At 42.3% G+C, this 18,117-nt stretch overlaps 1 protein-coding gene across 1 annotated transcript in view; it reads left to right on the top strand.

Annotated features, from left to right (window-relative positions):
- MYO3B (myosin IIIB) overlaps nucleotides 1-18,117 on the top strand; it is a 421,280-nt gene that overhangs the window by 232,524 nt on the left and 170,639 nt on the right. Inside the window, 3 exon segments of the mRNA XM_068968451.1 lie at nucleotides 5,595-5,674; nucleotides 14,958-15,035; nucleotides 17,057-17,262. Coding sequence (XP_068824552.1) covers nucleotides 5,595-5,674; nucleotides 14,958-15,035; nucleotides 17,057-17,262 — 364 coding nt within the window.

Here is an 18,117-nt window from a genome sequence, read left to right as displayed (position 1 = left end):
ATTCTCATTTAGACAGAAAGGTATGATTTTGGTTTTCAGTATCCAAACTGGTCTTCCCTGGTGGCTTGACAGTAAAGAATCTGCCTGCAATGCGGTAGACCTGGGTTCAGTCCCTGGGTTAGGAAGATCCTCTGGAGAAGGAAACGGCTACCCGCTCCAGTATTCTTACCTGGAGAATTCCATGGACAGAGAAATCTGGCAGGCTTACAGTCCATGAGGTCACAAAGGGCTGGACACGACTGAGCAACTTTCAACTTTCACTTTCACCCACGCTGACTGTGGGGTACAACATAGCAGTTCAAAGAGCTGATGTTTTCTTTGCAACTCCTTTTGGGCAGCATTTGACACCAGCCTTTTACTTTTCAGCATTTCTTTGCAATCATGTATTAGCTTATTAGCCTATTTCTTGTGTTATGGAAAATTAAAACAGGAAAGTTTCCTAAACAAATGCCCACCAGCAGTCACCACCAGAACCCTGCAACCAATCCTTTAAACCCAGAGGGGGCAGCAGAGGGAAGTCAAATTTCAAGCCTGATTATTTAAAACAGCAACCCATCATCTCGGGCAACTCTTAAGAGGCAACTGAAATCCTGGGTGCTGGTTGCTTTCCAAGAGCTGAAAATCCTCTGAAGCAGGCAGGAAATTGCTATCTTTTAAAAGTTTTAGTCCTGTCTTCAGACCACTTGTCTCTTTCCCTTTAAGTTGGAAGCAGAGAAATTATCTTGGATCATTGCAAGCTCCATTTTAGATTCTTTCCTAACCCAGTTCCCACATAGGATATAAATTCCATCCAATGCCTCTGACTTCCATTTTTTCCCTCTCTGATATGTCAGTGAGTCACAGGAGGGTGCTCGGGAGCAGAGAGGCATCCTTAGCCAAAGAGACTGTCTGGGGGGTGAAGCACTGAGGATGCTTAACATTTGAAAGAAGTGTGAACACTGTATTTACATTTAAATTAAAATGGAAACTTCTTATAGGTTATGTTTCTGAAAGGTGTGTGTGGCACATCTGCTGAGGTCTATTGTTTATTCATGCTGTAAATCCTTTGAAATGTGTTAAAATGCTTCCCACTCATTATAAAGCTCCTGCCACCCCTGGATTACGACTTTGATGTCACCAATCCTGCTTCAAAGGATTCTTTCTGGGCTATTAATCACAGTTTAGCCTCTGAAGATATCGCCAGAGAAAACATTTGGACATCTTTGTGCTAGACTTGCTAAAAACTTTGAAATCTTTAGTGTCTTGCAAATGCACAAATTGCAGCTTTTCCTTCCACTGACAACTTTTTGTTTTGCTACAGAATCAAATGACATTTTAGGTAAAACAGATCTCTTAGTTTGGGGGGCTAAGGATGAGAGAGGAGATGAAGGGTAGGTGGAGAGGAACGGAGAGGAGAGTTCCAGCAGGACACTCAGACCCTTCAAAGGCAAAAAGCAGTAGAAATCAGAGAGGCCAAGAGATGGATGTTCAAAGTGGAGTTGCCGTATCATTTTTTCTCATCTTTCATTAATTTTTTTTTTTTTACAAACCAGGGTTCACAGTAGCAAATTAGTGAAAGTCCCTGTTCTCTTGCCCTCTACTGAGACCGTGTGAACTGTTCATAGCAAATCATCATCATCAATGTTCATAACATGAAGTGAGCACTTTCCTTGTACCAGAGCAGGGTTGATAATGCTTTTCACGAATTATTTCATCTAGTGCCCATAACAGCCCTGAAAATTATGTAGTCATCCTCTTTCTGGTAGAGAGAGGGAGACACCTTTATGTATGGAGATTCATTCCTCTTGTAAAGTTTTCTTACAAAAGGGTAATTTCAGCTCAGTTTTCAGAGCCTCATGTGTGTCTATGTTTCTCAAAAATAACAACTTAAAATAATCAGTATGCCAAAGGGAGATATTTTATTCCTCTTCATTTATAATCTCCACTCAAACAAGTATGAGGTATTATCTCATTGTGGCTTTGATTTACATTGCCCTGTTAGTGATACTAAGAATCTTTTCATATACCTTCAGGCCCTTTGTATGTCATCTTTGCAGGCATGTATATTCAAGTTCTTTGCCCATTTTTAAAATCAGCTTATTTTATTTTTTGCTGCTGAGTTGTAGGGCTTCCCTTGTGGCTCAGCTGGTAAAGAATCTGCCTGCAATGTGGGACACCTGGGTTCAATCCCTGGGTTGGGAAGATCCCCTGGCGAAGGGAAAGGCTGCCCACTCCAGTATTCTGGCCTAGTATATAGTCCATGGGGTCACAAAGAGTTGAGTTGTAGGAGTTCTTTATATATTTTGGAAACTAACCTCTTACGAGATAGATGGTTTTCTCCCATCTTTTTCCCCCTGTTGATGTACAGGCCCAGTTGTCTATTTTTGCTTTTGTTGCTGGTGCTTTTGGGGTCTTACCTGAGAAATAATTGTCAAGACCAATGTTATGAAGCTTTCCCCTTATGCTTATATAGTTTCTGGTCTTACATTTAAGTCTTTATTATGAGTTGATCTTCAAGTATGGTATAATATAGGGTTTCAGTTTCATTCTTTTGCATGTAAATGCCCAGTATTCACAGCACCATTTGTTGAAGAGATAATCCTTTCCCCACTGTGTCGTCTTAATACCCATATCAAAGATTATTTGACTATATGTGCATGGGTCTATTTCTGGGCTATCTGTTCTGTTCCACCGGTCTATATGTTTATCTTCATGTCAGTATTGTTTTGCCAGATTATTTCAACTACTATAGCTTTGTAATGTATTTTGAAATTAGGACATATAAGGCCTTCAGTTTTTTCTTTTCCTTCTGAAGATTGTTTTGGAGTCCTTTGGGGTTCCATATGAATTTTAGGATTTTTTCTATTTGTCCAAAACTGTCATTGAGATTTTGATGGGGATTGCACTGAATTTGTAGATCTCTTTGGGTGGTGTGGACATTTTAACAATAGTAAGCCTTCTAAGGGCTTTCTTGGTGGCTCAGAGGTTAAAGCGTTTGCCTGCAAGGCGAGAGACCCGGGTTCAATCCCTAGGTCGGGAAGATCCCCTGGAGAAGGAAATGGCAACCCACTCCAGTATTCTTGCCTGGAAAATCCCATGGACGGAGGAGCCTGGTAGGTTACAGTCCACGGGGTTGCAAAGAATCGGACACGACTGAGCAATTTCACTCACTCACTCACTCAAGCCTTCTAATTCATGAACACAATGCAGGGTAACAGAATATGTCACCCCAAAATATGCCAGTTTGGCATAAGGATTATTTTAAGCTGAAAGCAATTGAAAAGGAGCAGATATAAGAAAAGTTCTCTGCCTTCCCTGCATTTGCCCAAAAGCAGGGCATAAATTTGTAAAAATGTGCCCCCTCTCCTCTCTACCAAAAAAGGCAGAAGTTAATCACCAGAGACAACTCTAGACCCTATCAACTCAGAGACAGCACTAGAGGAATCTATATAATAAATTAGCCCTTATCTTATAATAGCTCCCCTATATATTTGTTGTTGTTTTTATATTTGTTGTGGTGGTGGACGGTAGCCCACCACAGTCCGTGGAAAATCCATGGGATTTTCCAGGCAAGAATGGAGTGGGTTGCCATTTCCTTCTCCAGAGTATCGTCTTGACCCAAAGAAAGAACCCACATCTCCTGCATTGGCAGGTGGGTTCTTTACCACTGAGCCACCAGGGAAGCCCTTCCTTATGTATCTACCCTTACCATAATTTCCCACCCCTGGAACTCAAAGTTCTTTTCCTTTGTCTTTCACTTCTTTATCAATTTATTGTTCTTTTGTTATAAGTCCAAGTTCTAACCACCCCTTTGAATTACTCATCACTGAAAAATCCTATATGTATTTGCAATGCATGCATTAGTAAACTTCTGATTGTTTTTCTCTTGCTGCTCTATCCTCTGTCAGTCTAATTTGCAGGGCCCCAGCCAATGAACCTAAGGTGGGTATGTTGTAGGAAAAGGGACCCCTTCCAGGGCCCGAAACTGGGCTCTTGTCTAATACTCAGAAAGGAATTGTCCGAGGAGACACATCTGCTGACAAAGCAAGAGATTTTATTGGGAAAGGGCACCCGGGTGGAGAGCAGTAGGGTAAGGGAAGCCAGGAGAAGAGCTCTGCCACATGGCTTGCAGTCTCGGGTTTTATGGTGATGGGATTAGTTTCCGGGTTGTCCTTAGCCAATCATTTTGACTCAGAGTTCTTCCTGGTGGTGCACGCCTTGTTCAGCCAAGATGGATGGCAGAGAGAAGGATTCTGGGAGGTGGGCAAACAGGTGGTGTCTCCTTTTGACCTTTCTCAAACTTTTCTGGTTGGTAGAGGCTTATTAGTTCCCTGTTCCTTACCAGGACCTCCTGGGATAAAACAACTCATGCAAATGGTTACTATGGTGCCTGGCCAGGGTGGGCGGTTTCAATCAGTGTGCTTCCCCTAACAGGTAGAGGAAAAAGTATATTTTTTTCTCCCTCACAATGGAATAGCTTTCCATTTATTTGTGCCTTTGTTGGTTTCTTTCAGGAGTGTTGTATAGTTTTCAGTGTATAAATTTTCACCTCCTTGGTTAAGTTTACTCCTAATTATTTTTATTCTTATTGATGCTATTGTAAATGGAACTGTTTTCTTAACTCCCTTTTCAGATTTTCATTGTTAGTGTATATAATGATTTTTTTGTATGTTGATTGTATATCCTACAACTTTGAAATCATTTGCTAGTGCGTGTATATGACTGGTGGCTCAGAGGTTAAAGCGTTTGCCTCCAATGCTGGAAACCCGGGCTCAATCCCTGGGTCAGGAAGATCCCCTGGAGAAGGAAATGGCAACCCACTCCAGTATTCTTGCCTGGAGAATCCCATAGACAGAGGAGGTTGGTAGGCTACAGTCCATGGGGTCACAAAGAGTCGGACACGACTGAGTGACTTCACTTTCACTTTCAACTTCACATGTGTAAGATGATGTCATCTGTGAATGGAGATAATTGTACTTCTTACTTTGCAATTTGGATGCCTTTAATTTCCATTTCTTGCCTAACTGACCTAGCTAGGGCTGCCAGTATTGTGTTGAATAGAAGTGGTGAGAGCGGACATTCTTGTCTTGTTCCTTATCTTAGAGGAAAAACTTCCAGTTTTTCACTGTTGAGTACATGAGTTATAGGATTTTCATATATGGTTCTCCTATGTTATAGTAATTCCCTTCAATCTCTAGTTTGATCCCTGGGTTGGGAAGATCCCCTGGAGGAGGCCATGGCAACCCACTCCGATATTCCTACCTGGAGAATCCCATGGACAGAGGAACCAAGCAGTCTACAGTCCATGGGTCGAAAAGAATCAGACACGACTGAGTGACTTAGCACTAGTTTGTTAAGTGAATGTGAGACTTTGTGCTTTCTTATTTGCTTTTTAAACTAATATAAATTTAATTTATATTACAAATGATAGCTTATAAATATTATATTTTACTTATAATTTATATCATTGAGTTTCAAAATTTTTCCAAATGTTTCAAGTTCAGGGCATGTCATTTAGAACATTCTGAAAAATACAGGGACTCAAAGGGAAAAATCACTTATCATACTATTCTTTAACTTTTCCTTTGCCTTAATTTTTTGTCTTCTTTGCACAGGTAACTTGGCCCAGACAAGAGCCAGGATAACAGCAGCCTCAAGATCTTTGCCTCCACATTTCAGTTCTGGGAGACTCAAGGTGAGTAGTAGGTTTGTACCCAAAATACTGTGGACCACAAGACGTTCCCACCCTAGGGATCATCCTAGGTGGGCAGTATTTGTTTCCTTTATCTGACCCACTACCTGGGAAGTCTAGAATAGAGACTGAGGCATTTAGGAATTTGGGGTTAAGAGATTTGAAGCATCATCATGGAATCCTTTACAATCCTGTGTCAGGGGAAAAATTTTTTTCCTCTACCCTCTTAAGTTCAGTGTTTGATGACTGAATTCAACTTGAACTGACAGATTAGCAAGACAAAAAAACCCCATATTTTAATCATATACATACAGAAGTTCACCAAAAAAGTGACTGTAAGGGCCAGTTAGATTTTGGGGTTTCCATACCATCTTAATAGGAGATGAAGAGAGGAAGAAGGACACTTCTGGGACAATCAGTGACTTTTGGGAAAAATAAATGGTCCTTTAGGAAAATAAATGAGAAGTATAACAGTTTTATATGACAGTATCTATTTAGGCAATTTCTTATCCCAGTGCTGACTTCTCATCTCTGGTGATGGGAATCAATCTTCTCTGATTGCAAAGCTCCCAGGGAAGGGATTTATGACAGTTGAATTATTTTTGGAGGCTTTGCTTTTAGGCAGATAAGGGGAGTTCAGAAAAGCTTCTTCTTGCAACTCTTGTTACTTATATGTCTTCAGTTCAAAATAATCCTCATGCCACATGGCATATGCGGACCCCTTTACCTGATTCTCAGAACTACTGCTTAAGTTTATAGAACAATGAGGCTTGGGAAAAAATCCATCTGGGAAGATGTAAGGGCTTCCCAGGTGATGCTAGTGGAAGAGAACCCACCTCCCAGTGCAGGAGATGTAAGGAAAGCAGGTTCAATCCCTGGGTCAGGAAGATCCCCTGGAGGAGGGCATGGCAACCCACGCCAGTCTTCTTGCCTGGAGAATCCCATGGACAGAGGAGCCTGGTGGGCTTCCATCCATGGCGTTGCAGAGTTGAACACAACTAAAGCAACTTAGCTCACGTGCACATCCACGTCCGCAGGAAGAAGTGCACACATACCACTTTTTCTTGAAGTTATCACCAACGTACAGAGGAGGACAATAAAAGGAGTCAGCAGGGAGGAAAGAAACCAAACCCCCTTCTATTACTCTGCTTTGCTCTCTGAAAAATGAGTGATGCACTTATCCATGCAAAGAGGGTGTTAGACAAGTTGCTACATATCCTGCTGTAAAATATTTGTAACTGTTCCATTCTTCCTGCTAATGTTTAGCCCAAATCTCAAGGAATGGCTCCTTAATATTCATTGTGTATGCTAGCAGCAAGAAATAATGATCTGAAAGGTGAGGGGGTAATAAACAGGTCATGTCTCTGAATTTTCTTACCCTTTGTTTATACTGAATATTAAATGATTCATTTAATAAAGAATAATCAATACAACCACATATAATACATGAATATTACCCCCAAATTGATAGAGACATACATATCTATACTCACTTCCTCTGAGAATAAAAGACCTGCACATAGTAAGGATTCAGATCATCTTTGTTAACAGTAATTCTTACATCCACATTGTTAGCACAATCCTAGAGAATATTCTACTTATCAACCATGTGCGTTTGTGGCAGGATATTAGGGCTATTTAACATGAGTTATGTGGGACCCTAGGTCAGGTTTACAGAGGGGTTTCGGTGGTTCTGAGAGTCTCTAGATACTATATGTAAATGTTGTTTGTGTTCAGTGCACTTGATTCTCATTATTCACAAAAGTTAAGTTCTATGAGGCATCTGTGAATGCTGAATCAGCAAATCTTGAAGCATTGCTCCTAGAAGAAATACATGGTTAGGCTCCTGCAAGCCTCTGGTCACAATACTGTTGTCAACTGATTAATATATAACCTGCATTGTATGTGTTTCTCTTTCAAAACATTATATTTAATACAGGTGACCCTTGAAGAACATGGAGGTTAGGGACACCAACCCTCCATACAGTCAAAAACCCACCAATAACTTTATAGTGGGTTCTCTGTATCCATAGTCCTACTGATGCAGATTCAGTAAACCATGGATTGTGTAGTAGTGCTGTATTTGCTACTGAAAAAAATCTGGATGTAAGTGGATCTATGTAGTTCAAACCTCTGTGGCTGAAGGATCCACTGTAGATATTTCTTACAAATAATTACCTATATGCCGTATTTCTTTGTATAAACATTATTTAAAATACAGTATTTGTGTCATTGAACTCAAGGCCACCAGCACTGTGACTCATGCCTGAGTGAAGCTAAACTAACACACAAATATGTTCCAACAGGCACATCATAGCCTTCTTACACTTAGGAACTCTCGACAGGACTTCAGTACTGTGATTAGGTGCTATTTTGAGCAGTATAATCACCAGTCAAAAGCACAAAAAAAGGAGAAATTATGGCACTTAAGTACACCTTGGAAAAGATACTTGCTTATGGTGTGAGAGCTGGAACAGGAAGGCAAAGAGAGTGTCACTTTGTTCAACCTCAGCTGGGAGCATGCACATTCGGGTATCAGTTTCCACCTCTCTGCATGTCTGTAAGGGACCATGAAAGCATGTGAGCATTGATTGATTTGGAGATTAAAAATACATTTCAGCAAGTAGGCAAATTCACCAATATAGTCCGTTGGCTTCCAAAGACTCCTTCTCCAATACTTTGGCCACCTGATGTGAAGAACTGACCCATTGTAAAAGACCCTGATGCTGGGAAAGATGGAAGGTGAGAGGAGAAGGGGATGACAGAGGATGAGATGGTTGGATGGTATCACCGACTCAATGGACATGAGTTTGAGTAAACTCCAGGAGTTGGGGATGGACAGGGAGGCCTGGCGTGCTGCAGTCAATGGGGTCGCAAAGAGTCGGCCATGACTGAGCGACTGAACTGATGGACTGAGACTCCTTCTAAAAAGGATCATGACCCAAAAAAACCGTGAGAGTCTCCTGTGTACTATTCGATATCAGCCCATATTCCCCTCCTTTGCTCAGTTTGATGTTTTGACCTCTGGATTCTGCTAGGACCTATTCCTCTGCCTTCCACACTCCCTATCCACACATTGTTATCTCCTTCCCTACACTGCCTATGTGAAAAGTGTGCCCTCTAGTGTGTGGCGTGTATTTACATCACTACTATATATATATATGTATGTGAGATGAAAATGACTAGAGATTTATTTTCCCTTGGAGAGAAGATGAGTTGAAAATTCTAATTAAGGCATCAGAAAATATGAGGGTAACAACAGCAATACAAAGCTCCACCAATTCCTCTCTGCCTTATCCAAGAAAAAGTAGAAGAGGTGGCCCCACAGGAAGCTAGCCTCCACCACATTAGCACCCCCACACTGGGCTGGTGTCAGCACCAGCCTTGCTTCCTCATTCAGTGCCATGGAGACTTTTGAGGGGAGTGATGCCGTAGGGGCTTTTTCCTTAAGAGATGGATGCATCACTTGATAGCAATAAAAATTTTTGACCAAAGGCTTTGTCAATAGGCTAAATATAAACACTTCAGAGGTTTGGAGATGCAAATAGTAGGTACTTACTGAGACCAAAGGAAAAAATTCCTCCAGTTTTTCATTTATTACTGAGATGTAGATGGTTTTTGAGGCTTTTTGGAAGCTATGTCTTCATCCTAGAGTAAATTTAGTTGACAAATGAGGCAAATCTTTTTAATAATACTGTGCTTTCAGACTGATTTTTATAACATAACAAATCACATATAAAGGCATTATATTATGTTTAAGGAGTAGGTTTTGGAATCGGAACTGGGTTCAGACTTAGGCATGGCCAGTTACTGGCTGCAAGACTCTGGGAAATTTACCTAAAATCTTTGAGCGTTAACTTCCTTATATGTAGAATAGTAGTAACAATGATGTTTACCTAATAGTGTCCTTTTGAGAATTCATTGACATAATGTAGGCAAAGTGTTTAGTATAGTGATTTCACATTGGAAACAATAAATGTTTTATTACTCATGTTTTGATAACCATCTAAAATTCCATGTGTGTAGTCCATATGTATACGGAAGCTTGCTCATTTCCTATGGGCCTGGAGTCTGTACCACAAACTGTAAAGCTTATTCATGACTACTTTGAAGGCTAACTAGCACCACTCACAAGGAATTGGGCAGGACATTTGTCATGCGGGCTTTCTGGACAAAGCAAGCTTGATTAGCTCCAGTTGGCTTATATGGTTATCAATTGGTGGTGTAGAAGAAGGGTATACTGGGTTAGACAGATGATGTTTTTATCCAGAATATTGGTTATACTGATCATTTTGAAATTGGTTTCATTGGAAGTATTTTCTCTGCCAATAAATAAAAAGATTTCCTTGCTGTGTTGCATGGGAGCTAGTACTCACATTGCTGCTAAGTCACTTCAGTCGTGTCCAACTCTGTGCGACTCCATAGACGGCAGCCCACGAGGCTCCCCCGTCCCTGGGATTCTCCAGGCAAGAACGCTGGAGTGGGTTGCCATTTCCTTCCCCAGTGCATGAGAGTGAAAAATGAAAGTGAAGTCGCTCAGCACTCACCTTATTCCATGAAATAAAAACCCAGCATCCTTAATATTGATTATGTTGTTCAGTTGCTAAGTCATGTCCGACTCTTTGCAACCCCATGGATTACTAAACTAAAACCAAATCAAACATGATAATAAAGGAAGGGGAACTGACTGACCTTTTCTGTGTGCATGCATGTGCAAGACAGTGGTTTTTAAATAACACAGACTTTGGAAAGTTAAATAATAAGTCAAAGTCCACATAGCTATTAAGCACAGGAGCCAGAATTTGAACCAAGCGTGTCCAATTCCAAGCCCTGGGCCCTATAGCAAAAACCCCCTGAGGCTTGGAAGCTCTCCCAACCTCTTTTCTTCCTATCTGAGGTAAAAATTTATAAGAATCTACAGAAAAGACTTTTTTGTTGTTGTTGTGAAATCCCCGCCTTTGGAAAGAACAATTTGCTAGATTGATGGCTTCAATAGAATCTACTTTCTGGATCATTTCTAAGAAACTTTATTTTTTTAATTAAAACCATTAACTGGGGGCTTCCTGGGCAGCTCAGATGGTAAAGAATCAGCCTGCAATGCAGGATTCTTAGTTTCGAAACCTAGGTAGATAAGATCCCCTGGAGAAGGGAATGGCAACCCATTCCAGTATTCTTGCCTGGAGAATCCTATGGACAGAGGAGCCTGGTGGGCTACAGTCCATGGAGTCCAAAAGAGTTGACACGACTGAACAACTAACACTTAGCTTTAACGAAATCAGTTCAGAAAGACAAGCTCTTAATTTAGACAATAACCTTTGCATCTCTTTTGGCTTTGAGTTTTTTGCAGTTCTGTAGAGTTCATGGTGGGCTTCCCTGGTGACTCAGCAGTAAAGAATCTGCCTGCAATGCAGGAGCCACTGGAGATGTAGGTTCTATCCCTCAGGAATATCCCCTGGAGGGAAGGCATGGAACCCACTCCATGGACAGAGGAGCCAGTCCATAGGGTCAAAAAGAATTGAACACAACTGAAGCAACTTAGCACAGCACAGCACAGAGTTCATGGTAGGGCCCAATGCAGACAAAGACCTCCTACTTTAAAAGTTCAAGAGAGGCAACTTCTGGTATGTCCCTTGTCCGAAGCGCAAGTCCCTCTTTTAGATCCACTCCATACATAGTTCAGTTCAGTTCAGTCGCTCAGTCGTCTCCGACTCTTTGCAGCCCCATGAATCGCAGCACGCCAGGCCTCCCTGTCCATCACCAACTCCTGGAGTTCACTCAGACTCATGTCCATCGAGTCAGTGATGCCATCCAGCCATCTCATCCTCTGTCGTCCCCTTCTCCTCCTGCCCCCAATCCCTCCCAGCATCAAAGTCTTTTCCAATGAGTCAACTCTTCGCATGAGGTGGCCAAAGAAATGGAGTTTCAGCTTTAGCATCAGTCCTTCCAAAGAAATCCCAGGGCTGATCTCCTTCAGAATGGACTGGTTGGATCTCCTTGCAGTCCAAGGGACTCTCAAGAGTCTTCTCCAACACCACAGTTCAAAAGCATCAATTCTTCGGTGCTCAGCTTTCTTCACAGTCAAACTCTCACATCCATGCATGACTACTGGAAAAACCATAGCCTTGACTAGACAGACCTTAGTTGGCAAAATAATGTCTCTGCTTTTGAATATGCTATCTAGGTTGATCATAGCTTTCCTTCCAAGGAGTAAGCGTCTTTTAATTTCATGGCTGCAGTCACCATCTGCAGTGATTTTGGAGCCCAGAAAAATAAAATCTGACACCGTTTCCACTGCTTCCCCATCTATTTCCCATGAAGTGATGGAACCAGATGCCATGATCTTCATTTTCTGAATGTTGAGCTTTAAGCCAACTTTTTCACTCTCCTCTTTCACTTTCATCAAGAGGCTTTATAGTTCCTCTTCACTTTCTGCCATAAGGGTGGTGTCATCTGCATATCTGAGGTTGTTGATATTTCTCCCGGCAATCTTGATTCCAGCTTGTTGTTCTTCCAGCCCAGCGTTTCTCATGATGTACTCTGCATAGAAGTTAAATAAGCAGGGTGACAATATATAGCCTTGACATACTTCTTTTCCTATTTGGAACCACTCTGTTGTTCCATGTCCAGTTCTAACTGTAGCTTCCTGACCTGCATACAGATTTCTCAAGAGGCAGGTCAGGTGGTCTGGTATTCCCATCTCTCTCAGAATTTTCCACAGTTTATTGTGATCCACACAGTCAAAGGCTTTGGCATAGTCAAATATACATATACAGGGGAACTTCATAACTATGCAAATACCCTTTGCCAGTCCAAGGGACCCTTGACCAACCCAAGACCTTTCCAAATTCTAAAATTAGAAGGTACCCCAATAGTATATTATTTATTCTTTAAAATACAGTACTAGATATGTAGGTGGTGGACTATAGACATGCATTAACATTTCCAAGTTATATAAAGCAGAATAGGTTTTTTCTACCCAAGAGTTACTTTGTATGTGAGTATAACAGCAGAACTTAAAGTCATGCTGGGTGATTACTACAACTGAATTAAACATGGTAATAAAGGAAGGGGAACTGACTGACCTCATGTGTGTGTATATGCATGTAGCAGTGGTTTTTAAATAACACAGGCTTTGGGAAGTTAATAATACTTCCAGCCTTGTATCTTGGATTGCAAACTGGTGCTTCATTCTGTATTTTTCCAACTTGCTACTGGGGATGGGTATTGATCTTGAAAACAATACATATCACACCTTTAAAGTTATATCTTAGCAGAATTAATATGCATCAAAGATTTTCCTGATCCCTAAACTGTTGTATTCTCAAATGCCAAGGGTCTGGTGTATTTTCTGAAGAATGGTAACAGATAAATTCTACTAATAAGAGAAATATGGATGAGTTTCCCAGCTGCCCTTTCACAGTGTATTAGAGCCTAGGGGGCTGGCACTAGCCGGCTAATTTGAATAAAAAGGGAGGGAAATGAAGGAGGAAAAGCAGAGTTCAAAGCAAGCTGTGGTTCTTCAGGGAGGATCTCTGAATAAAAAGAAATGGAAAAATTCTCAAAAGTTGTGTGTGTGTATGAAAGTCAGGTGGGGAGAAAGAAAATAAGGAGAAAGAATGTTTAGGAAAACTGTCAGAATTTACAGTTTGGCCAAAGGCAGACCATAGCCAAGATCTTTCTTGCTTCAGTCCTAATTAGCTTTCTCCGAATCTCACCAGTGCTAAGCTGTGTCCTCCTAGTGAGGGTGAGATAGGGAAGGAACCTTCCGTGTCGTCCCTGCAGGTAGCGCCATCGGACCTATGCAGGTAGGGCGGGTATGTTGTGTTTCTTCTTTTCTATGTGAGAGCAACCTTCCTTTCCAACACAGAGCTGTCATTTCCTCCTTTCTCATTAAAAAAACAAAACCAGCTACAGGCGGTTGTACCGTCGCTCAGCTACATCCAGATGAAACGACGGCTCTGGGAACAGATCCAGTCTGCAGCCTAGAGAAAGAAAGCTGCACGGCCCCCGCTCATGGCACTTTGCTCAGAGACACCCTTAGATTCCTGCTCACTATTTAGGTTGCTTTTCTAGTTTGAAAACTTAGTTCCATGTTTACTCCCCTTCTTAAACAGACCTGTTTTCTTTATACAAGCCAGTTAAAGTGTTTTCTTCAGTTTTGCAAACAGTCCCCTAAATGCCCCTCGAGTAAGTCTCATTATTCAGCCACCTCCCACGGCCCCGTCCCTTCTAAGTAGCCTCTTCTCACTGTTGCTGAACAAGGCTGCAGACATCCTCACGCTGCGGGGAGGTAGCTGCCTGGACAGCAGTCCACTGAGTGGAACGCACGTGCTGACAGCAGCTTCTTCCAGTTCAAGTGTTCCTGCTTCATACCCCGGCCACCTGTTCCGAGCAGACGGGAGGCTGGTGCTGAAACGCTGCTCATATGCTGTGCAAACCAAACAGCTCTGTGTGTGCAGAAGTAGGCATTTTATCATTGAGATAAAATGAGGGAATACAGGGTGCCTGCAATTGTTTGCCACTGTGCTTTTCATTCATAAATTCTTTCCAGTCAGCCCAGGTATTTGGGGCAGATGCTTGGGAACAGGTGTACTCTAAGCTCTGGTCCACAGTGAACACGTGGGAACTGTGGGCAGCAGGAGGGATGTTGTAGGGTCAGAGTCTGATAACAGGAAGACAGTTAGGATTTCACTAATTCTCTTGTGGTGCAACCTGGGCTTTGGGTCCGTGTTTTTGTAATTACAGTGAAAGTGAAAGCCGCTCAGTCGTGTCCAACTCTTTGCGACCTCCAGGCCAAAATTTTCCAGGTTGGGAAGATCCCCTGGAGAAGGGAAAGGCTACCCATTCCAGTATTCCGGCCTAGAGAATTCCATGGACTGTATCGTCCATGTGGGTCGCAAAGAGTCAGACATGACTGAGCAACTTTCACTTCACTTCACTTAGTAATTGCCCAGCTTCAGGTGTTATTACCCAGTTTTCTTTTAAAAATAGCATGGTCTCATATGACATTATTGGAGAACTTAATAAGGGCCCAGTAGAATGTGGAGAAATACAGAAATAACATGGTTGGGGTTTGTACTGAGACCATATAGTGTATCACAGAGTGTGGTCATTGCCGCGGATAGAACAGTGTAAATTCTGTTTTTCTTTATGATGTCTTTAAATGAATATGTCATAAACATCAAGGCCCCTCAGGTATTTGACCAAATAGCCTTTCACATTTTGGGAAATGTCAGAAAATAAGCTGTCTCTATACCCAAACCACTGTCCTCTGCCTATGTTCCAGGTGGACACTCTGGAGGTGATACGGCATCCAGAAGAAACCACCAACATGAAGGGGCAAACCATGGCTTCTTACTTCCGGGTAAGGAGTCTTCTTGATCTCTCCTCTGCCCGTTTCCAGAAAAGATGAGTCAGCCCTTCAGACAAGAGGCCTAGATACCACAGAGTCATTGAAACAACAGCAAAGCTCAGAGTCAGTTAGGAAAGATGGAGGTGTAGGGAAAGGAGAATTATAACGGGGAACCCACCCTTGAGTACAGTGTGAGACCGCAAGTGTCTACAGAGGGCCCTCTCTGCCACTGGCACAAAGCGCATTGAATGTGCTGATTCTGTTAGTGTTTCAGCTGCTTCTTGGCCTTAAAGCTACTGGAGTCAGCCACTTTTCCAGCATATTTACTGAGAAGTAAAGTAGTGAATAAAATTCCAGAAGGAGGCTTGTTAAGTTCATGAGAAAATAGGTCTTAGCTTCAACTTTATTTTCTTAGGCTGAATTGACCCATTGCAAGAGCCATTTGCCTGAGCGCAATTATTTCCCATCTCTGTTACCCCAATTCCTGATATTTTTACCTGGTGAATGACTCTTTTGAGTAAAAATGTTATCTCCATAAGGACTCTGTCAAATGCACATTAGAGAGGAAAGATAAGAGACTGTCACTTTGTACTGATTTGCACAGATTTGTTTATTTTCAAATTATGAAGCACTGGGATTGGGAACCCATTAGAGATCACTGACCATGGGGAACTGAGGTCCAGGCAACTTCATGATGGAGATGCTGTTAGACCAAAGACAGAACTACTGAAACCAGGGACAACAAAATAAGGTTGTAAGGTGGGGTTGCCAAAGTAAGGGACTTGGCAGGGACAGTAAGTCAAGTGGACCATGAGCTGGAGTTGCCAGGCAGGCTGGAGAGTGGGCCTGGGAGCCAGCACCATGGAAAGAAGGTTCCACCCAAAGCTAGCGGGTTCAAGAAGGACCTAGAGCCAAAAAGTCTGACCTGTGCTTTAGAGGTAGACTGGAATGGGCCTCAGTGTATGGACTGTAGGGACCTAGAGGTCTTTGGGTCTAGCATTCCATCGATGTAGTGATGCCTGCTGCAACTTCTCCAGCCGGTAGGTTTTCAGCCCCTGTTTCATCACTCATGGTTGGAAATCTCTAATTGCCATGTATTTCTTATCCCGATCCCCTTAGTGGTTTGATTATACTCTCCTAGTTTCTGCATGTATGGGATTTGAAGGCTCTGACTGTAAGGTTATCATCAAGATCCTAGAGTCCCTCTTTCAGCAGAAGAAGCCACTGGGAGCGCAATTTTCAGAAATAGATCCATAACAAACAGTTGGGTGTCCTCAAAATACTAGTCCCCAAATGCTAAAAAAATGGTGCATTGCCAAGCCAGGCAACACCATTTTGGATCAGTAGCAGGTAAAATTATGAAATAATAGGACTGATTTTACGTGTGGCTTGTAATTACCCCAAAGACATGTCCAAAAGAAGAACTGCCACTGTGGATGTCTGTGAGAAACAGAGAGCACCCCTAGTTTTCCATGTGTTCTTTCTGTTCTCTACACAGCCATTTGGTGTATGTTAATTCATCTTCATTATAATCTCCTTTTACTGTCCAGTTTTCTTGTTTTCTTTGCCTTCTTTATTTTTCTCATTTCGCCTCTGCCTTTGTAAGATTGCCTTAGACTTTCTGGTGATTGTTAGGTTAAGAAGACAACTGACCCCTTCCATGAAACCTGGACCTGTAAAATTACAGATACAGTTTATGGAGCATCACCTTGAAATATCAGAGACAAGCTAGTTCTGGCAACAGAGTTATGAGATAATCTAAGCAAGTTCTTAGATAGCTGAGTTTCTGCCAAGTGGGATATTGCTTGGCCCTAGGTGATGTTTAAAGAAAATCCACAGGCAGCTATAAGTACAGAACAATATGTCAAAACCTATATTGTTATTTCTTTTTGCTGAATTCTTGTTTAGCCTCAAAGATTCCATGAGTTGTTTACAAGCTGACAAATGGCCCTGGAAGCCTGGGCCAGCCACTGTTGTAACTATCCATTATGACTTTGGTAACCTCACTTCTTGTGCATTTTTTCCCCTGGTAGTATTCTCTGATGGATCTGCTCTCTAAAATGGTGGTGGGACAGCCCCACTTTGTACGCTGCATCAAGCCCAATGATGACCGAGAGGCCCTGAAGTTCTCCACAGACAAAGTGCGGGCCCAGCTCCGCTCCACGGGCATCCTAGAGACAGTCAGCATCCGCCAGCAGGGGTATTCTCACCGCATCCTCTTCGAGGAGTTTGTGAAAAGGTCAGGCTGGTATTTTGGGAAATACATTATATTAAACACAACTCTGCAAAGCCATTCTGTCCCCTGGGATCATCCCCAGCCCTCTTGCCTCCAAACACGTGATTGGCTAGTTTGTTGTTTAGTTGTTAAGTCATGTTCGACTCTTTTGCAACCCCATGGACTCTGCCTGGCTCCTCTGTCCATGAGATTTCCCATGCAAGAATACTAGTGTGGGTTGCCATTTCTTATTCCAGGAGATTTTCCCAACCCAGAGATGGAGCCATCGTCTCCTGCATTGGCAGGTGGATTCTTTACCACTGAGCCACCAGGGAAGAATTTCCAGCTGCCGTTTACTTGCTTAAATGTTTCTGTTGTACTCCAACTGAGTTACAGTCGTCTGGAAGACAAGTTAAGCTCCCTTCTGATCAGTTCAGTTCAGTCACTCAGTTGTGTCCAACTCTTTGCCACCCCATGGACTGCAGCACGCCAGGCTTCCTTGTCTAATACCAACTCCTGGAACTTGCTCGAACTCATGTCCATCAAGTCAGTGATGCCATCCAACCATCTCATCTTCTGTCATCCCCTTCTCCTCCTGCCTTCCATCTTTCCCAGCATCAGGGTCTTTTACAATGGTCAGTTCTTCGCATCAAGTGGCCAAAGTATAGGAGCTTCTACTTCATCATCAGTCCTTCCAATGAATATTCAGGACTGATTTCCTTTGGGTCGACTGGTTTTATCTCCTTGCAGTCCAAGGGACTCTCAAGAGTCTTCTCCAATACCACAGTTCAAAAGCATCAATTCTTTGGCCCTCAGCTTTCTTTATGGTCAAACTCTCACATCCATACATGACTCCTGGAAAAACCATAGCTTTGACTA

Source organism: Capricornis sumatraensis, chromosome 3 (genome assembly GCF_032405125.1).
Source record: "Capricornis sumatraensis isolate serow.1 chromosome 3, serow.2, whole genome shotgun sequence".
NCBI lineage: Eukaryota > Metazoa > Chordata > Mammalia > Artiodactyla > Bovidae > Capricornis > Capricornis sumatraensis.
This window is presented reverse-complemented; position numbering and strand designations above follow the sequence as displayed.